A 22,554-nucleotide genomic window follows, 5' to 3' on the forward strand; every position below is an offset into this window, starting at 1 on the left:
TAACATGTGTCCGTATTGTTTAAAGAAGGTCAACTGCATTTAATGATTATGAATTCCCTCTTGTAATGGAGGATCTTGGCTTGTGACTATAGGCTTGTCAATTTGGGTTTGTTTATATTATAAAAGAGATCCTTATATGTAAAGAAGATCCTTATATGTAAAGATCTGCCCTCTACTTCAGTACATAATCGCCACGGGTGCTGCTCAATTAGTTGCTCGTTATCTAAATTTCTTTCAATGATGAGGGCACTCACTTTTAATTTAAAAATGTAACTTATTGCATTGTGCATAGTTGACGTTTCAGTAAAATCTCAAAACCTTTCTGAAGGTAATCTTTATTCAAAAACTATATACAAAAAAATACCTATGCAAAATGTTTTAAAATTTACATTTTGTGCTTTTTGTTTTTGTCTTGAGAAAGGTTTTGAGACTCTACCGAAACGTTGACCATGCACAATGAAACAAAGTACATTTTTATTAAAAATGTTGTGCGCTCATCATCAAAAGGAATTTATTTATGGATATCTTTGCTTATAATGTACATGTGTACTGCATACATATATTTACATACATTTTGATTGTTGTCTCTACATATATAGTAACTATGACCTTTTTTTAATATTTTTCTCCTGCTAAAAGGGAGAGATAAATGGGCAAAGAGGACTTGTACCTTCCAATTTCTTGGAAAGTGCCCAGCCCCAAGTAGAAGCATCAGAAGCACATGTGGCTCCTCATGAAAGAGATGATACTGAGGTGAGATCCTTGTCCATTTTTTTCACCACTTCTCACATTTGAGAACATTTCTCAAGGTTTTTTGTTCTCTGGTATTTCAATGAGCATGAGGTTTCCATAGACTTTATTGCTCCAGAATGCTAGAGAACTCTTGAGTAAGAGGAGCACCAGAAAGATTTCCTGTACAACACAGGCTGATGAGCCAATTGGTTTGAATAGATGTGAATAGATTGTGAGAAGACACAAGAACAATTTAATAAATATCTAAAAATCTTAATCTGTATGAGAAATGTTTTCCCTTAGGATTGCACTACATGTTTATCTTCAGCTTTAAAAAGCATGTCCTTTAATGTTAAATGTTTTTTGGGAATATAGTACTGTATTTTCTAACCGTAGTTATGTAGATTTTAAGAAATCCCCCAATAATAGAAAAAAAGGTTAGTTAATATTTTGAGAATGTCTTGGTGAATATTTGGATTGGGAGAATGGTATTAGCTCTGTGCCACATGTGAATCCCTGTGTAATTTCCATAGTATTGTATATAATGCATTGCAGTCTACTTCATACAGCTCAGCAATCGGCTGAAACTTAATTGAATTGTATTAATGATATCTATTTACTGAATGTAATGTGGTATTCCCTTCATTAGTTGTAGTTACCCACATACCTCCTTTACAGAATAGTTGATGCACCATATTATTTTTGACATAATATATATTATCTGTTTGTCTGTGCCTGTGTTTCTTTTGCTCTGTGGATCAGCAGAGGTTGAGAAGAAGAATCAAGTGATTTATTTATAAAGAGAAAGGGAGAGCCAGCCATGTACAGTAAGTGAGATCGAATCCCCCGAGCACCAATTAGCCTAGGAATAGAATAGAACCACTCCTTCCCTTTCACAAGCTCAAATATAACTCTTTGCTTAATTGTTACACCTATTGTATGTGTGTGTTTTAAGACTAAAGTGTAGGGAAGTTTTATTTAAAGGAAACTATATCCTGTTTAAAATGTCTTAATTTGAAATAACCACAGCATCCACTACCTCAGCAGCAGAGGTGTGGCTGCTCTTTGTCACCATGGAAGATGGCGCCCCCTAGCTTTTGGAATGAATGAATTTTGTTACAATAGTGCCACCTGCTAGTCATTTTCCGAGCAGTCTGACCACAAAGTAGTCAAGGATGTTCTTAAGGAGAAAGAAAGAGGCTGCTCTGATGTTCTTCTGGTTAGAAAAAGAATTCAAAACCTTTTTCAAATCTTTCCTAACCAGAAAAAAACATAATTTCTTTCTCATGACAACTACCTTCACTACTTGGTGGTCAGAAATGATCAGCAGGGGGCGCTGATGTAACAAATTTCATTCATGTTAACAGTATGAGTCCTTTAACATCTTGGAATTAAAAAAATAATAATAAAAATAAATGTGCTTAGAATAGCACCCTCATCAATTTTACATTCACTTATTTTTAAGGTTTACTTATCCTTTAATGTGGTTGATATTGTGCATAATACATTGGCTTGAAAAAGTGAATTTTGGGGGATAGGGCGAATTGCTTGTTTCTCCTTATAGTAATTCAGTTTATTTTACTAAGGAGCAATTGCCTTGTATTCCTTCATGCAGATTTGTAAATTATACTGGGATGTCCCATTTTGATGTCAGGGCTTCTACAGAATTATTCCATTCCTTGTCAGTCTTGTACTACTATTGCACTTATATATTGCTAATGTGGCAGCTCTACATTTTGGTCTCTGGTAAGTATAAGGGTACAACTACACGGACGATTCCTGTGCGTTTGTGCTGGATCCGACACGCTGCACCAAAACTCAGGCATCAAGTCGGATGCGACGGAAAACAAGGTAAGCAACAGGAACGTCGGATGGTGTTGCAGTGTTCGTCCGACGCGACTGTCGGATGAACTCTGCAACACCATCCGACATTTGTATTTCTTACCTTGTTTTCCATCACATCCAACTTAATGCCTGCGTTTTGGCGCGTCGGATCGAGCACAAACGCTCAGGAATCATCCATGTAGTTGTACCCTAAAGGCCCAAGCAAAAAGATCACTGTATCCTGATTACTGCTCAGCCTCTTTACAAATTTAAGCTGGGTTATGAGACATTTCATTATGAATAGTGTCTTTAAAGATTTGCATGTTTCGCTCTGAAAGTTCAAGTTAAATCTCTGTTTGTCATAATACAAGTACAGGTAAAGGATCCGTTATCCGGAAACCCGCTATCCAGAAAGTTTCGAATTACGGAATGGCCGTCTCCCATAGACTCCATTTTATCCAAATAATCAATTTTTAAAAAGGATTTCCTTTTTCTCTGTAATAACAAATCAGTAGCTTGTACTTGATCTAAACTAAGATATAATTAATCCTTATTGGAGGCAAAACCAGCCTACAGTGTATTTGATGTTTACATGATTTTCTATTAGATTTAAGGTATGAAGAACCAAATTACAGAAAGATCCATTATCCGGAAAGCCCCAGGTCCCGAGCATTCTGGATAATAGGTCCAATACCTGTAGTAGCAAGGGGACTATAGAATGCATGAACTACACATTTTGTGTCCTAGAAAACAAATAACTGCACAGCTCCCTTAATTCAGCACCTGCCCACCATGCAAGTCACAATTGGTTTTATATAGACTAGAGAATACTATATCATTTAACTCATGCAATTGAATGTACATTGATCAAGTGTACCTGAAAGTTAGCCAGGACACTGCTATAAAGGCTGTGGTAAAAAAAAATAATCAAGCACTGTGTGTTTTTTTTTTCTCAGTTTTTCTAGTAGTTGTACCTCTACCTCTGGCTAGTATTGCTTTTTATTAGCGATGCACCAAATCCAGGATTCGGTTCGGGATTTGGCCAGGATTCGGCCTTTTTAATCAGGATTCGGATTGGTTGAATCCTTCTGCCCAGGCGAACCGAATCCTAACTTCCATATGCAAATCAGGGATGGGAGTGAAATCACGTGACTTTGTCAAAAAACAAGTAAAAAAGTTTCCCCCTTCCCATCCATAATTTACATTTGCAAATTATGAGTCGGTTCGGTATTCGGCCAAATCTTTTGCAAAGGATTCAGGGGTTCGGATGAATTCAAAATAGTGGATTCGGTGCATCCCTACTTTTTATCTTAATTGCATATGGCAATTTAGAATAATTAATTTAATTACCCTCTGCACAAGCACTAAGCAATTTTTATAAATTCATAGGTGGGGTTTTGCCTGATTTAAATTTTTGAAGTTAATTTTTATCGCTATGAAATACTCATGGAACAAGATAAATGAATGAATTTAGTATTAATTTATTTAGTGCATACTAATTGATAGTATTGATCATTTTTTTAATTAACTTTATTTCATACAGACAATCAATTCATTGGTTATCTCTTGAAAAACAATGTTAGCACGGGGTATCTTTATTCTTTATAGTCATTATTATTTATTTTTCATAGTTTTTTTAATTATTTGCCTTTTTCTTCTGACTCTTTCCAGCTGAACCCATCACTGAACCAAACAAAAGCTTTGTAAGGCTACACACGTATGGTTATCGCTACTTTTTATGACTCGTCTTTCTGTTTGGGCCTCTTCTATTTATATTCCAGTTAAAATCAGTGCATGGTTATTGGGTAATTTGGACCCGATTGCTAAAATTGCAAACTGGAGAGCTGCTGAATGAAAAGCTAAATAACTCAAAAACCACAAATCATAAAAAATTAAAACCAATTACAAATTGTCTCAGAATTTCACTCTCTCCATCATACTAAAAGTTAACTCAAATGTGAACAACCCCTTTAATACTAGATGCACCACAATAACCTTGCATATGGGGAATGATTACTGGTAGGAGTACAAATGTGTTTTCCGTAATCATTGCAGCTATAATTTTCTTTTTATGTTTTGTTTTTGTCTCAGTTAAGGGTCGAAGCTCCCGTTGATCCTTCAGCTTCTCCTAGTGAAGATGCTGTTTCTGGTGGACAGGCAGCTAATTACAAGCAAATACCTGAGAGACAACACTCATATCAAGGCATTACATCCAACAAAAAGAAGAAAAGTTTATTCTCCAAAGGACGAAAACTCTTTAAAAAGCTAGGATCTTCTGGCAAGAGCTTGTAGATACCCCATCGACATCCATCCAGCAATAACCCCACTTCTGCAGGAGGTCGTTAAAAGCTTCTTTTTTTTTTTCCATTGCAGTCCCTCTGCTGACATCGATAGGTATTGTCACTTGTAAATAGTATTATTTATTGTTTAACAGTTAAAGGTTTCTTGGTGTCTGTGACAGCAAGAGTTAATAAGGAATGTAAAGTATATGGTGGTGTGTGGATATAGAGTGACGACTGAAGTATTAAAAATTATTCCAAGCAATCTGTGGGTTCTGGCAAATGCCAGAGGGGCTACTGCAAGTTCCAATAGACAGTCACTATTTTATGGGCTGGTGGGGGGGGTGTGTGTGTATTTGAAATGCCAGGGCCTATTTTGAATTTCAGTCCAGGCCTGATTCCAAGCACTAAAGAATTATAGGATATACCACAGGGATTTTCAAGCCTGCTTCATGGCTGGGCACTTGTGCACTAGGTATATGACTGCCTTTTACAACAACAACACGGAATGTTTGCACTATATCTTCCCCCTCACTGGACTCCCAGCTTGAGTGTTAAGCATTAAAAAAAGAGGGGAGAAAAAAAAGGCCAAAGTAGCAACCTTGGCAAAAGTATGATAATAGCGCTTATCCCTTCTTAGGAATAATAACAGCAGCTTTTTTTTATGTTGGGTGCATGTTGGTAAAATGTTCATTTGCCTTATTTTTATCTTCTTAAATATTTTAATTGTTTACAATGTTGTAACTGCTGTGGGGAAAAAGTAACCAGGCGTTTGGGGTTGGAGCAATGGAGATCGGCAGAAGGGAAGTCGGGATTGTACTCCTATGTTCGCTGATGCTGACCGTCCCACATCAGAGCCATTATAATGTATACATGTGACCAGCATTTTGTACCACGTGGCCAGCATTCGATGCTTTCTGTGCTCATACTATTTATTTTGCATGTTTCATTAAAAAAAAAACTGAACTTGTTAGAAAGTGTTTGGAAACGCAAAGTGACGCCCGTTGGTGTTGCAACATGCCCATTGTTTACAATTCAAATACATTTTATTATAATAAAGTATATTTTCACAGTTCTGATAGTGTCTGACTTTTCAGTACAGTGAACTTTGACTTTGTGTTATCAGACCTTATGTGTCTATGTCTACTCTACAGAGAAACCTGCTTTTCCTCTTTCCTTCTGCGTTCCTTTATTCGATCACATTCACGTGCTGCCGGGTTTTATGTATTAGAGGGGAACTTCATCCGAAAGGGAACATCAAAAAATTTAATTGTATTAAAGTATTAAAAATATAATGCAGTGTTTCCCTGCACTAGTAAAACTGGTGTATGTGCTTCAGAAACACTACTATTGTTTATATACTGTAAATAAGATGCTGTGTAGCAATGGGGGCAGCCATTCAAAGAACAACAGGTTACACAGCAGACAAGCTCTGTAGAACATAATGGTGTTATCTGTTATCCACTATTTAACCCGTGCCATTTTTTCAATTGCCGCCATTGCTACACAGCAGCTTATTTATATGAACTATAGTAGTGTTTCTGAAGCAAACTGATCAGCTTTACCAGTGCAGGGCAACACTACATGATATTTTCATCACTAAAACTTAAATCTTTTGGGTTTACTGTTCCTTTAAACATTTTCAGCGGTATTAACATTAGGACGCAGTATTTTTCAGGCTGTTTATAGTCTTTGCACTGCATGTTCTGACTTTTGAAACAATGTAGCAGAAGCCAGCTGAATAGAAGACCTCAAGGAGAATGGACTTCTGCTTCATCGTCGCCACCTGAGAACAGAAAGGGATAAAGGATCCACGCTTTTCATTACAGTTACGTTCATACAATTACAAAAGTGAAATTTGGTTTCAGGGTTCAAGTGAAATTTTGGTGTCAGATTCGAACACATTCAAAATCAAAGGGAAGAGGTTTTTTTTACGATTTTGTCTTTTGATAAATCTTGAAAATTCATATTCCAAAGATGTTTATTAGAAAATATTGAACATGCATTTTAGCCACAGATTTTTGAATCTCAGAAATATTTTTTCCTGAATCCTCTGTAAGGAACGCCATATTAGTGCAAGCGCAGTTGGCGCAGTCTTCCAGTTTGTAGCAACCGTGCATGCACCAAAAGTGCAGTGAATTGCCGAAGGCTCCGCTGAGCCTAGTCTGCATCGATATGTGAGCAATGTATTCTGGACACTTTCAGGGGTAATGAACTATATGGGGGACGCAGGGTGGGGGGAATATCTAGTGTAGTAGGTAGGGGCTTTTCTTATTGAGTGGGGTTTAGTTCTCCTTTAAGCCCTGCACCTCCAGTATACTGCAATTGGCTCTTTATCATAGTAACCCAACTAAGATAAAGTAGGAACTGTACTTATATCACAACAGCAGCATATAAAGCACATTCTAAATTGAGTGTGTTCTCACCAGCCAAGTATAAGAGTAAGTGAGGGACCAGTAATGTATAAAGCTGGAGCTGTAATTGCTGTGCCCTGCTGTACTATAAGGTTAGGACTACACAGACGTTTGCGTCGCGATCCGACGCACTGCGACAAAACGCCTGTGACAAATCGCCTGCAATGGAAATAAGGTAAGTGAATGCATTGTCGGCTGAAGTTGCAGCGTGCAGGCGTTTTGTCGCAGCGGGATGGATCGCACCGAAAACATCCGTATAGCCCTAACCTAAGACTTAGAGCAATGCCAAAGCAATAATCGGGGCTTTAGGTTACCTAAACTAATTCTTACTATTAATTTAAAGGCTTTGTTTTTTAGATGGGGTCAGTGACCCGCATTTGAAAGCTGGAAAGAAAAGAAGGCAAGTAATTCAAAAACTATAATAAAAAAAAAAAATAATGAAGTCCACTGGAAAAGTTGCTTCGAATCGGCCATTCTATAACATTAACTTAAAGGTGAACCACCCATTTAAATCCAGAGGCCACTGCACATATTCAGTGAACTAATGTAAATAAAGTTGGGTTATAATCAGTTCAAACATAAGCACATTATACTGACTCTACATTACATTCAAGCCCTTTGATTGGTGCAGACCTGTCAAGTTCCTATTACAATTCTAACATTATGTAAAAACATGACGGCAAAGATAAGTCTGAACATGACATTGCTGCAATGGCCCCAGACACCAATCAATTCAGCCCCTATAGCATTTTGTATCCTGCCCCCCTTCTAGATAACATCAAAACAAATATGTCAGAACAAAAACCCCTAGATATGTCTGTAATTCTGGTAAATAATCATTGCCCCAGAACGACCCTAAAAACTGATATTTGGGCAAAGAAATTAGTAGTATAAGTACCAGGGGAGCAGCAGGTGGGACTGCACGTGGGCCCTCCAGTTAGGCCCAGAGGTAAGAGAGTGTGCGTGGAACGGGAGGTCCATTGTTGAAGAAAAGAAACAAACTGGCACACAAGAAGTATGTGCTCCGCCCCTTTGGTGGGAGGTTGCCGTATCCTCCAAACACTGGGCCCCAAGCTTATTGGCATTATCTGAAGGGTGTGTGTACGTTTATCTGTTACGGGTCCATTCTTGAACCAGGGCCCATGGTCTCCTAGTTACACTATTGAAAATCACTCAGTGGCTGTTACCGACTGCTTTATAATATTAACAACAAACATTATTGACAGGATTTTACATATTCTGTAGCGCAGTATATAACAACTGATAAACAAATGGATTCATTAAGTAATGCCAACCCTGCTCACATGGTTTACAGCCTACACAGGTGGGATAAGTGAGACTGGCTGGTGAGCACATAGTACATTTGTGGTAGTGATTTGCAGGTCATGGTTTTCCTGACCAGCACCCGACCCTAACCAGCCGTGCCCGCCCGCACCCGCGCTTCCGGGGTCCTTTTATAGACCCATGCCAACCTGCCCCGCCGATAACAGCACAATGATGTCACAAAAGGAGCGGGGCGAGCAGACGCGTTTATTACATTATTTTGGTTATTGTACAGACTAAAGGTGGCCATACACTATAAGATCCGCTCGTTTGGCAAGGTCGGCTAACGGCTCGGCGATATCAGGTGAAACGAACGTTCGGCCCATACTATGAATGGGCTCCGACGGGTCACAGGACCTTATCAACTAGCAGATGTGGTCCTGGATCGTACAAAAATCAAACTTGAACGACCAATATCTGGCTGATTTTTGGCCTAATATCGATCGGGAGGACCCGTCGGGAGCCCCCACACATGGGCAGATAAGCTGCTGAATCAGTCTAAAGGACCAATATTAGCATCTTTAATCTGCCCGTGTATGGCCACCTTAAAATGGGCCGATTAATGACATGTGGGAACTAGGCTACCTCATCCATCAGCTACTGGGCCCCAGATTGCATCACTTCAGTCCCTGATTCACTGACCCGTTAGTTTTGCAATGTTTCTTTTCAGCTAGTAGGGTATATTACATCAGTAGGCAGTTAGCCCACACACAGGACTCTGCAAGGGGGGGGGTTGCATGCAGCCACAATTTTAAATGCCACACCCACTTTAAATGCCACACCTATCTTTTAAATTCACAGCCACCCTAAATGAATACTTTATTCAAGTACAAAATCATATCAGTGAATAATTCCAGATGGTAGCTAGTTGTAGTTCAACACATAATCACTTTATAATACATTTTACAGTTACAACAGGGGGTGCTGATATCCCTATCATATTACACAGTGAGGCTACTTATTAATGGAATCCCTAGCATTACTGTGATATAAACTGCTACTTGAATAGCACATTATACAGGGACAGTAATTACATCTGAAGAACCTTAAACAGTGAGCACAATGGGTAATGTTATATTATCCTCAACACATAATACTAGGGATGCACCGAATCCAGGATTCGGTTCAGGATTCGGCCTTTTTCAGCAGGATCTGGATTCGGCCGAATCCTTCTGCCCGGCCGAACCGAATCCGAATTCTAATTTGCATATGCAAATTAGGGTCGGGGAGGGAAATCGCGGGACTTTTTGTCACAAAACAAGGAAGTAAAAACATTTTCCCCTTCCAACCCCTAATTTGCATATGCAAATTAGGATTCGGTTCGGTATTCGCGAAGGATTCGGGGGTTCGGCCGAATCCAAAATAGTGGATTCAGTGCATCCCTACATAATACAACTGCAAGATCAGTTGTATTCAAGGATCGTTGAAGCATCTTCAGATCAAAGCGAGAACAAGTAGATAACAGTGGTCATATTCACCTCAAAGAGAGATTCTTGCACCCTCAACCATATATTAAAGGGGAACTAGGGTGAAGATCAAAATTTAAAATAAGCTTCAGCATATTGAAATAAACTTTGTAAATAAGATCAATTAAAAATTCTGCATTGTTTTTGAAATAATCAAGTTTATCTTCACTATTCCTCTCTCAGCATCTTTCTCTTCATTCTGTCTTTATGCAGCAGTTGGGTGTCGGATAATCATTGACAGATCTAATATATCTTATAGGGGGCTCCCTTTCCTAGCAGATGTATTAGAGCTCACTCAAATGACTGATTCCAGTACAAACTAAATCCAACATAATAACTGCCTTTTGCACAAATTCTGCATGTAGAGAGACATGAGTAAGGAGCCACCTATAAAACATATGGGATTGAATATCTGACACCCAACTCATGAAGACAGAATGAAGAGAAAGTGAAGATAAACTCGATTACTTCATAAATGGTACAGAACTTTTAATTGATTGTATTTAGAAAGTTTCTCATTTCACCATGATGAAGCTCATATTACATTTTCATTTTCGCAATAGTTCCTCGTTAAATTGAGTATAGCCGTTTGTACACAAATAGAATAAGACACTGCTAGTCAGGAGTAGGGTTGCAAATGGCACTAGTTGGGGCAAGCTGATCTTCTCCAGTCACAGGATAGACATAATAATGGAGCTGGAATTCTTGATAGGATCTATGAGCTACCTTCTTTGTTTTCTGAAGTGAGGCAACTTCGGGCGACTTTGGAAAACGAAACACTCCAAGTGCCATCCCCCTGGCAATTTACATTCTAGCCAGGCAGGAAGGCAGTTCGGGGAGATAAGTCGCCCGAAGAAGAGGTGATTTGTCACTGGGCGACTAAATTTCCCCGAATCTCCTAATGTGTCTCTGCTCTTAATTTTCCAGTTGATTTATATGGAACCGACACTCAGGAACATTTAACAAACCAGCCTAACAAAGCAGTTGTGTAACTTTGGAGGCCTGGACCCCACAAAAAAAAAATTCTGAACAACAATAGGTCACCTGCCTGCATCACAGGTCAGTTTTAACCTTTATTATTAATGCATCTTTATTGATCTTTAATTGATATTTTCATTTGCATTGCAAGTACGTTTAAGTAGGCTGCAGGAAATAGTGTTACAAGCCTGCATTTAGTAACCTCTTGCAGAATTTAGTCAAACTGAGCTGAAATGCGGTTCATTGGCTAAATCCATTAAGCAACTGCCTGGTTTGTTTTTTGAAGAAGTAACGCTTGTTTTTACATTGCCTTGAACACAAGCTAAACTAAACCTGAACCATATGGTAGTAACAGAAGTGCCTTTACTAATACTTTTATATTCTTTCACTATATTTTTTAACTTTAATAATGCTAAAATTAAATATAATATAAACTAGGGGGAACATGGATTGTAAATAAGTGAGACCTCAGTCTGGTTCCTGCACTTCTGAATCAGCTGAAACAGAGGGGTGCAATGTGCCTAAAAACACCTGCCGCATGTATTATTAGCAATGCTTTATACAAAGAAAGGAAATAAACATAAAAACAGCTTTAAAAAACAAACTGATTTCTGGTTGCTTCAGTTAGTGACCTTACTGTTGTCCTTGAAAGTTCTTTAAGGCCTGGCCTAGAGCAGCTGATCTTTAGAGGGAAAAGGGGAACAGCCAGTAACTGTGTATGTATATTATATTTAATATTATATACTGTACAATAAAGCTATATATATATATATATATATATACACACATACATACTCACAAACACACACACACAATGGTAGGGTTTCTTTTTGCCTACCTATAAAACAATAATGTTGGGGAAACAAAGAACTGTACAGGTATTGGACCTGTTATCCATAATGCTTGGGAGTTGGGGTTTTCTGGATAACGGATCTTTCTGTATTTTAGATCTTCATACCTTAAGTCTACTAGAAAATCACGTAAACATTAAATAAACCCAATAGGCTGGTTTTGCTTCCAATAAGGATTAATTATCTTATCAAGTACAAGGTACTGTTTTATTATTATTGAGAAAAAGGAAATCATTTTTACAAATCTGGATTATTTGGATAAAATCAAGTCTATGGGAGATGGGTTTTCTGTAATTCAGAGCTTTCTGGATAATGGGTTTCCGGATAACAGACCCCATACCTGTGCTTGATGTAAAGGTGTGTTTTTCCAACCCAGACTGACTATGTAACACTAAGAGGCACATTTACTATGGGTCGAATATCGAGGGTTAATTAACCCTCGATATTCGAGCATCGAAGTTAAATCCTTCTACTTCGAATATCGAAGTCGAAGGATTTACCGTAATTCGTTCGATCGAAGGAAAAATCATTTGATCGAACGATTAAATCCTTCGAATTAAACGATTCGAAGGATTTTAATCCATCGATCGAACGATTTTCCTTCGATCAGAAATTGGTAGGATAGCCTATGGGGACCTTCCCCATAGGCTAACATTGGTGCTCGGTAGGTTTTAGGTGGCGAAGTAGGTGGTTGAAGTTTTTTTTAAAGAGACAGTACATCGACTATCGAATGGTCGAATAGTTGAACGATTTTTAGTTCGAATCGTTCGATTCGAAGTCATAGTCGAAGGTCGAAGTAGCCAATTCGATGGTTGAAGTAGCCAAAAAAATACTTTGAAATTCAAAGTATTTTTCATTCTAATCCTTCACTCGAGCTAAGTAAATGTGCCCCTTAGCTTTACAAAGAATTGTTTAATACCCACATAAAACCTTCAGAAAGAATCTCTCTTCCCTACCAAGTCCTTTATGTTGCCTCCCTACTACCTGAAAGTCACAGGTTCTATTGTCTCTGCCACTTAATAGAAAGAAAATAAACCCCAACTATGGGCTCAGCCACCTGTCCATTTCTCTCTCTGTTCTGCCATTTCATTTACCCCAATCTGCTTCCCTCTGGCCTTCTCATATATTCAGTTCTCTCCCATTTCTTCTTCTCATCCAATCTCTTTCACTTCTTCCCCCTTTTTTGAACACGGGACATGGTGTAATAGACATGGACAGAACATGGGCAGACCTTGTCCAATTCCACATCAGAGGTTCTGAAACTGTTGGGCTGGCTCCTTTGGGTTTCCCAGGCAGTGTGGATGGCTGGATGGGAACAGCTTGAACTATAGAACAGTGACTTTAACAAGAATCCATCCATCTAAATATCTAGACATATGATATAAAATGCTTAGGGGCCCTAAGCAAATGCTGGGACAAAATATGTGTTGGGTAGTTCCCAGAAATCTGAGCTCAAAATATCTGCATCCTCTTAGCTGTAGGATACATTTGTTTTTACATTTTAGAACCTGGAAATAGTCAGAAGAAGAAGGCAAATAATTTAAAAATCTATAAAAAACTAAACAATTAAGACCAATTGAAAAGTTGCTTAAAATAAAAGTTATCTTAAAGGGGAACAACCCTTTTAAGTGCAATCTTCTGCTATAACGATCAAGAGTAACAAATAAACACATAATGTCATATATTCTAAACCAATTCTTTTGCGTTGTGCAGCCAACTCCAAAATGTCATTTGGGCCCACTGAAAAAACGTTTAAGGGGTTGTTCACCTTCCAACACTTTCTTTAGTTCAGTTGGTTTCAAGTAGTTCACCAGAAATACTTTTTTCAATTGCCTTCTATTTTACTTCTAACAGAAGCAGAGCAAAGGTGCAGTGGTCCATGTACTTCTCTGTGGATATGAACAAATAGTCTGAAATCCATTGCCATATACATATAAGCAACTGAAGATGTTCAGTAAACTGCAAACTCATATGACTGAATTCATTACCATCATTTAGGGGCCGATTCATCAAGAGTCGAATATCGAGGGTTAATTAACCCTCGATATTCGACTGGGAACTAAAATCGTTCGACTTCGAATATCGAAGTCGAACGATTTTGCGCAAATCCTGCGATCGATCGATCGAAGGATTTTTCGTTCGATCGAACGATTAAATCCTTCGAATCGAACAATTCGAAGGATTTTAATCCAACGATCGAAGGATAATCCTTTGATCAAAAAATCACAGGCAAGCCTATGGGGACCTTCCCCATAGGCTAACATTGACTTCGGTAGGTTTTATCTACCGAAGTAGGTGGTCGAAGTATTTTTTAAAGAGACAGTACTTCGATTATCGAATGGTCGAATAGTCGAACGATTTTTACTTCGAATCGTTCGAATTCGATCGAATTCGATCGAATTTAACCAATTCGATGGTCGAAGTACCCAAAAAATACTTCGAAATTCGAAGTTTTTTTAATTCGAATCCTTCACTCGAGCTTCATGAATCGGCCCCTACTGTTGCAGAACACAATGGAGTATATCCTTCATAGATGGCCTCTAAATGGTCATGTTATCTTCAATTCACAAAGACCACACACACTAATGGAAATGTATTGATAGCCAGACCTTAGATTTGAGTCATAAATTAAAATTTTCTAAATGCCATATAATAATTTTGCTCTGAAAAATGCAAAAAGGGGGTACTTGGCATTTATGGTACATACTGCCTCTTGAAATTGGGAAATTGGAAGAATGAAAGCTGTCCATTCTTGGAATTCTTGGTCAAAAGTCTAGTGGAAGCACATTGGTGGAACTATCATCCTAAGCAGCCTCTAGATAGCCAGCAATCACTGGGGGAAGCATAAATACCTAATTGTTCACAGGACCAGTTTTAATTTCTTGAACTCATGCAATAAGAATTAAGAGCATGTAGCGCAGAATGCTAATCAACAATGGAATGTCTAAAGCAGAATAAGGGGGTTATTTACTAATCCCCCAAAAATTCATGATTTTTTTTTTTATAAAATCTGACTTTTAGGGGCAGATTTATCAAGGGTCGCATTTCGAAGTGTAAAATACTTCAAATTCGAATATCGAAGTATTTTTCACCGAATTTGGCCATCGAACGATCAAAGTAAAATCGTTCGATCGAACAATTAAATCGTTGGGATTGAACGATTCGAACTATTTTAGCGTACGATTTTAGCGTACGATCAAACGATTTTACTTCGATGTGTAAAGACTTAGAAAATGGTTGTAGAAGGTCCCCATAGGCTAACATAGCACTTCGGCATGTTTAATTTGGAGAACTTTTGAAGTCGAAGAGACAGTACTTCGATTATCGAATATTAGAATATTCGAACTACTTTACTTCAAATCGAATTCGAAGTAAATTCAAAGTCGTAGTATCCTAGTCGATGGTCGAAGTATCCAAAAAATTACTTTGAATTTCGAATTTTTTTACTTCAAAAATTCCCTCGAATTCACTTCGACCCTTGATAAATCTGCCCCTTAAAGTGTAAGCATTTAGTATGTCATTGCTGCACTTCTCTGTATCGATTGTTAGAGCATACAGTACATAGGACATGACATTTAGTACAAATTAAGGCACAATGCAGATTATTCTTGCATTATTAACCTTTACTAAATATGTAAGGATTAGAAACATTTTAGTCGATGATTTATCTCAAAGAAATAAAACGAAACGTAGATGGTCAATTTATATTACATCTCGAGATGAAAACAAAAGGTAATTTATCTGTAAACACTTTATTAGAAGAAGAAGCATTTCACTACAGTGAGACATTGAGTGCCAGCGTTCCTTCCCCTTTCATTAACACAGTTATGTTGCAAGTGTGGTGTTTTCTTTCCTAAAACTCTTGATCTTATCCCCTGCCTCCTTTTTCATTTGTCTCTTCCTCTTCTGGGGTTAAGCTGTGAAATTGTTCCTTAACCGCCATTCCTAATAGGGTTGTTTCCCATCCTGAAGTCTCCTTTCTCTGCAGTTAGAGGCGTATTGTACCTTTGTTTTTAGCAATTTCTCATTGTCATGTATTTGCAAGATAATGTACTGTTGCACAATTACGATTCAGCGTTTTGCAAACTGTACTGTGGTTTTCAGTTGCTGATCTTCCATTAAACTTGTATTCAAGTTATTATACAATTAGTAATGTAAAAGTCAAAACCTAGCATTTCTGGTCTGAATATGCCAATAACTCCCACAGAAAATGGAGAGCAATGCAGCAAGACTAAAACATTTTAAAATAAATTTGAATTCCCATGAGCTGTACCAAAACACTATTATTTGAAAATGCCTGATGCTTTAATATAATTTAATATAAGTGAGAACTATTTTAAATGGAACAAATTCTTATCTGTATAGGCTTACTCGTCTGGTGCCAACTTTTTTAATTGGGTAGTTAAAACAAAGAAATTTATTCGGTTCATGTTAATCTTTATAATGAAATAGTTATACTTTACTTTAACTTTTTAACTTTTCGATGTAACCCCTTTTGGTGGGTGCGTCACAAGAATTCCAAAAAAAAACAAACTATAATAAAGCGCAGATATTACATAACGTGGGGGGCTATTTATCAACTAAGAATGTTGTGAGATTTATTAATAAATCCAAATAAAAAAGTATGAACAGACAATAAAGCTGAACGAAATACAAATACCTTGAAAACCTCTAAAAAGTCAAGTTTTCCTCACAATTCCTAGCCAAAAACCCCCAAAAACCGTTAAAATTCTAAATCGATTTAAAGCAGTTTAATAGGATCAGCACAACTCGACAACTTTTACCCGGCGAAGTTTTGTATTAGAATTCAAACTTTTAGAGTTTTTTTAAAAAAATTAGAAAACAGCAAGTTTTTAGAGATTCGTGGAAAAATAATCAAAATTCAGTTGTTAGTAAATGACCCCATGCCATGGTGTAGTATTCTTACATTTGCTGAAATATCATTGAGTTGGGTAGGATGACATTAGTCTAAGATGAAGATAGGCCTTGACTAAAAGGTGAATTATATAGTGAATAAAGTACCCCCTCTTGTAAAATATAAGGATATTATAAGTTACTGAGGAGTTTCATGTCCATATACAGGTCATAGAACTCCAAGGTAACTTCTAATATCCTCATATTTTGCAACTCGGGGGACTTTATTTATTATAATACACAAGTTTCAGTGAGTCATGTGACAGAAATGACATCAGAACTCACCGTTTATAACTGATGACATCAGAACTCACCGTTTATAAGGAAATAATTTACAATATATTCATGGCTTTTGTGTATTATAAAAATATAAAATATGTGGACTGTATAAGTACCATTGCCATCAATGGAGGATACCAAACGTTTTCGGTAAGCTGGAACTTGGATATTTTATCCAGCACCCATTTGCAAACAGCACAGTAGTCTGGCATTGTTCCCTCTTAAATTTGCCTAAAACAGCATGTCCTTTCTTCCCATATATGAGAGTGGGTTTATGTATGAAACATACAACACATTAACATGCTGCCTTCAAGTACATTGGCTCAGCAATAATCTAGATAAGGTGGAAATCAAATTACTGTGCAAAACGTATACACAAACATTATGCATTTTCAAGAAAACCTTGGAAAATCATTTGTGCAGATATTTTATTGTAATTTTGGAACATACTGGGATCTTCGACCCATGGCTCTCCAGCAATTTGTGAAGTACATCTCCTAACATCAGCAATAGCCACCAGAGGAGGCTGAGAATTGGAATCTAGTTTGACTATAGCTTTGGATCCAAACAAAGAAACGTAAGATGTAGTATCCTGATCCAAGGAAAAAATAAAAATGTATAAACTGAAAGGCCCTTCACTTAAAACTAAGATATTGAGCAATGTAACTAAACACTGTCTCATTAAGTCTATGCATTCAATTATTGTTATTCTTGTCTCTCTGTGTTTCCGATTCTGGTGGATCACATATTGTGGCAGTAGTGTAACTAGCCACGACTGGGCTTGGGTACAGGATGTGCCCCAGGGTCCCCTCATCCAGAATTATGCACCAGTGCATAATCTGAAATCTTTTCCCTGCCCTGCTGCCTACAATAAGCTTTATAGTGGCCCGGCCAGCCACAGACAGGGGGCGCAGGCTCAGGTGCATCCCCTGCACCCCTGGTAGTTACGCCACTGCACTGTGGTACTGACCCAATTCCTCCTCACTGGAGTATGAGGCTGCTCAGATACCATGCCTTAACTATCTGGCACCTGTAGAAATCTAAAGCTCAAGCTGGGTACTCCTCACTTACTGGAAACCCTGCCTATATGTGGTTCTATCTATACTATGCCTTGAAACACTCAGCCTCCACCATGAGAACTCAGCCTGGATTTACCTAGCAGGAGCCCCTAGGCCCCTTTCACCAACTCGTCGTAACGGACCCTCCCCTTTTCACTCTTGTGCAAATTTCCTTTCATTGACAAGGGAGCCGTGGAATTGGCATGCCAGAGATTTTAAAAAACAAATCAAATCTCCTGCATGCCCCCAGAGCTTCGGACAATTTAAATGCAGTAGAGCAGCCTGTGCCTCTAGAATCTTGCCACCCTAGTCCTGGGCCTTTGTGGCCTTTCCTATTAAAAATCCAGGCCTGGGAGAACTGAGATCCATAAAGTGAAATACTCCATCTACAGGGTATAAGAAGGGACATAAAGAGGAAAATAAATGTTGTTATTTAACAGCTGTTTGGATAACCTCCTCATTACCTAAGGAACTATACCAGTATTTTCCAATTAGGTAAATATTCATCCAACACTTTATAAAGTACCTGCCACTATAAATAATTTATAGATTATAGCTTTTCATCCTGAAATCAAATGTAAATCTATGCATGTTTCTATGTTTTCTGCAGTGTGTTGGTACTCAAACTAGTAAGACTACAAACGCCTTTTGTAAAAGTGTTCATGCTAATTTTTTTTTTTACAGAAAAATAGCTGCCTTTGTGAATCTATAGCTCTCTGGGTTAAAGTCATATTCTATATCCTTATCACTGGCAGTGAAAGGTATTATTTTTATTATATCATTATAATTATTTATAAATGGAGAATATTCACTAGTCCCATCTGCCATCACATTCTTAACTGACTGCCTACCTCTGTGTCCCTAATGCCAACAGAGATTCCTATCTAACTAGCCCTTACTGGTGACTTCCCCCAGCTGAAAAACAAACTGCACAATCATTATAACTTCCCAAGTGAAATTGGCCCCATCTGCACAATATCTTCTATAACATAATGTTATCGTTCTATCAGGATGTTAAAAAAAAAGCACATTGTTCCTCTTTTCACACCTTCAATTCCACATCCCCATAGCCCAGTCTAGACATCGGTTTTGAGACAATCACCATATCATAAAGGGATTTGTGCAAAAATATTTGATAATTGTAAGTTTTATTACACTCCATTCGTCGGGCTGTGTTCTTAATGCAGGCCTGATTCGTCATATTCATCCTGTCTTTTGTTTTCAATGGAACTTTAGAAAATACAGAGAGTAGAACCCCAATTATACAAAGTCGATTTCTGAATCAACTTTAAGAACTGTTTTTTTCCCCCAGTCACACACAGGCTAACTGCTTTATGGTATAGAAAGTGTAAAGTCTGGGTTCTACTGTATTATAAAATCCCTTCAAACAGAAAATAAATATTTTTTTTACATTTTGTTTGCATGCTATATAGATGAACATCACTATCAAGTAGTTACTGTATATATGGCTCCAGTTATAAGCTCTTTATATGATTCAGCACATGGAACAATTTCTGGTGTGTTGGTGTCTATAACTTTTTGGCTATAACCCAATAAAGGACAGCAAAGCCCTGGACAATATTTGTTCTAATTTATGTAGGGCACTTATTAATTCCTTCCTGGGGATAAGTTCAATTAAATTATCAGATTTAAAATAGTTTTATGTAGTGTATTTAGAGATTCTGGAGCGTGTAACCTTCTTGCACATAAGAAGTAGTCCGGAAAGCAACCAATCTATAAAGAAGAAAATGCCGTGTAGGGCAAAAAGGGATGTTTTACAATCTGATCATCCCATGCTCTTAATGGTTGGACCTTATACATATGGATGGCCAAACAGCATCTGGGAAATAAAATCAATGGGAGCTGTGTATTGTTCTTACAACTAGAAGCATCAGAAAATGAATATTCCAGTCTTCAGTCAAATGGGTCTTCTTCTTTGACCTTCTTTTTTTTCAGCTTCCCGGTATTGTATGCAGGGGCGTAACTATAGAGGAAGCAGACCCTGCGGCTGCAGGGGGGCCCAGGAGGTATAGGGGCCCCATGAGGCCCTAATTCATATACAATTTCAATAAATATTGGAGAAACAAGTCAACCTCTAAACATTTTGGGGGCCTGAAAAATAATTTGCTGTGGGGCCCAGTAATATCTAGTTACGCCACTGATTGTATGTCCTGATGACAAGAGATGTAGCGAAAAGCAAATGCCAGAAAGTGAAGATGATGTGAAGCAAGAAGCCTCAAGAATGTGACTCCAGGTGATTTCCATTGCTAGTTAGCGATAGGAACGCCAGGGGTGTATCTACAAAGGAAAAAGATCCTATGAGTGGCCCAGGAGTGTAGAGGGCCCAGTGCTTCTCCAATTAATATAAAATTTTAATACATCTTGCTAGAACAAGTGAAAATATTTTTGAGGCCCTAAAATAAATTTTGGGACCAAGTAACATCTGGGGGCAAATTTACCTAGGGTCGAATATCGAGGGTTAATTAACCCTCAATATTCGACTGCTGAATTGAAATCCTTCGACTTCGAATTTCGAAGTCGAAGGATTTAGCGCAATTCGTTCGATCGAACGATTCGAAGGATTTTAATCCATCGATCGAAGGATTATCCTTCGATCAGAAAATTGTTAGGAAGCCTATGGGGACCTTCCCCATAGGTTAACATTGGCCTTGGTAGGTTTTAGGTGGCGAACTAGGGGGTCAAAGTTTTTTTTAAAGAGACAGTACTTCGACTATCGAATGGTCGCCTAGTCGAACGATTATTAGTTTGAATCGTTCGATTCGAAGTCGAAGGTCGAAGTAGCCCATTCGATGGTCGAAGTAGCCAAAAAAAACATTCGAAATTCAAACTATTTTTCCTCTATTCCTTCACTTGAACTAAGTAAATGGGCCCCCTAGTTTTGCCACTGAGGAAAGCTGTCCCTGACCAAGTGACCTAAAAACCCCTGAAGAAGTCCAGGTAGCAAGTATTGGGTTAGCTCTGTATCAGTGCTTCTATCTGAAGGACACTCCCTCTTTCAGGCATTTTAGTAAACAACTATAGAGACCACTGGAAAAGTGATCTCTAGGATGCCCAGATAATCTACACACACATATGTGACAATTTGACAGTCTGCCGTTGAGTGTGTATTAGGCAATACCTCTAACTGAAAATGCAAAAAACAAGGTATTTCTTCATTCAGCACATTACAAGGAATTCTCAAAAAACATCAAGAATCACTGGACAAAAACTTAATGTATAATTGTATAAAACTGGCATCAATTTTACTTAACTAAACTGCATCTGCAAAGAAACCTAGTTTTAAGCAGAAGGAGGAGGAGGGTGACATTTATTTGGGAGAGGCTACAAGTAAAAGGATTTCCAGTGGAGAATTTATCATTCCGAAAATATAGCAGCTGATCTGTTTCCTTTATTATTCTCCCCTTAAGATTTTTGCATAGTGCAAACACGGGACCTGTTATCCAGAATGCTCAAGACCTGGGGTTTTCTGTATCTTTCCGTAATTTGAATCTTCGTACCTTAAGGGTCTGGCCACACAAGCAGATTCGGGGAGATTAGTCGCCCCAGCGACAAATCTCCTCTTCTTCGGGGCAACAATCTCCCTAAACTGCCTTCCCCCTGCCCTACGCTGGGCTCACGAGGAAACTTCGGACGACTTGAAAAATGAAGTGCCGCGTGTGAATTGCCGCAGGCGATTTTCATTTCAGCCGCCGGAGGGCAGGGGGAAGGCAGTTCAGGGAGATTGTCGTCCCAAAGATGAGGAGATTTGTCGCTGGGGGTGACTAATCTCCCCAAATCTGCTCATGTGGCCTGACCCTTAGTTTACTAGAAATTCATGTAAACATGAAATAAACCCAATAGGCTGGTTTTGCTTCCAATAATGATTAATTATATCTTGGTTTGGATCAAGTAAAAGGTACTGTTTTATTATTACAAATAAAAAGTAAATATATTTTTTAAAAAATTTTGGATTATTTGGATTAAATGGAGTCTATGGGAGACGGCCTTTCTGTAATGCAGAGCTTTCGGGATAATGGGTTTCCGGATCCCGTACCTGTATAATTAACAATGGATGTTGTTTACCTACAAATCCAGAATATCACTGAATACACTATGCAGCTACACTACAGAAACAATTGGCACCATCTTTGATTATTCCATAAAGTAAGTAAATACAATTGTTATCATCAGTACAATATACAGAACCCATACAGATCAAAGGAAATCCATAAAAAGGAGTTCACTGAATGAATATCGGACATATTCTAGGTCAAGAACATGGACAGGAAATTTGAAGCCGAATGGAAAAAAATATAAAATTTGAAAATTTTATTTAAAAAAATATATATAACCTTTATGATAGCTTTATTGGTTCCTTCCAGAAATACATCTTGACAATAAACTATTCTTCCTTTTTTCACTGGAACCTTGCTTAA

The 22,554-nt window shown here is 38.0% G+C and overlaps 1 protein-coding gene across 12 annotated transcripts in view; it reads left to right on the plus strand.

Moving 5' to 3' along the window:
- The window catches only part of tspoap1.L (TSPO associated protein 1 L homeolog), a 73,822-nt gene extending 67,912 nt beyond the window's left edge, over positions 1 to 5,910 (plus strand). For 10 of the 12 annotated variants that reach the window (XM_018246225.2, XM_018246224.2, XM_041581769.1 and 7 more), the window contains 2 exons: positions 640 to 753; positions 4,648 to 5,910. In XM_018246225.2, the coding sequence (XP_018101714.2) occupies positions 640 to 753; positions 4,648 to 4,848 (315 nt within the window). In that variant the 3' untranslated portion in view covers positions 4,849 to 5,910. Of the gene's footprint in view, positions 1 to 639; positions 754 to 1,494; positions 1,560 to 4,647 lie in introns of all 12 variants that reach the window. The other 2 variants (XM_041581775.1, XM_041581776.1) reach the window with 2 other exon arrangements.
- The last annotated feature ends 16,644 nt before the right edge of the window (positions 5,911 to 22,554 follow it).

Source organism: Xenopus laevis, chromosome 2L, assembly GCF_017654675.1.
Source record: "Xenopus laevis strain J_2021 chromosome 2L, Xenopus_laevis_v10.1, whole genome shotgun sequence".
Classification (NCBI taxonomy): Eukaryota; Metazoa; Chordata; class Amphibia; order Anura; family Pipidae; genus Xenopus; species Xenopus laevis.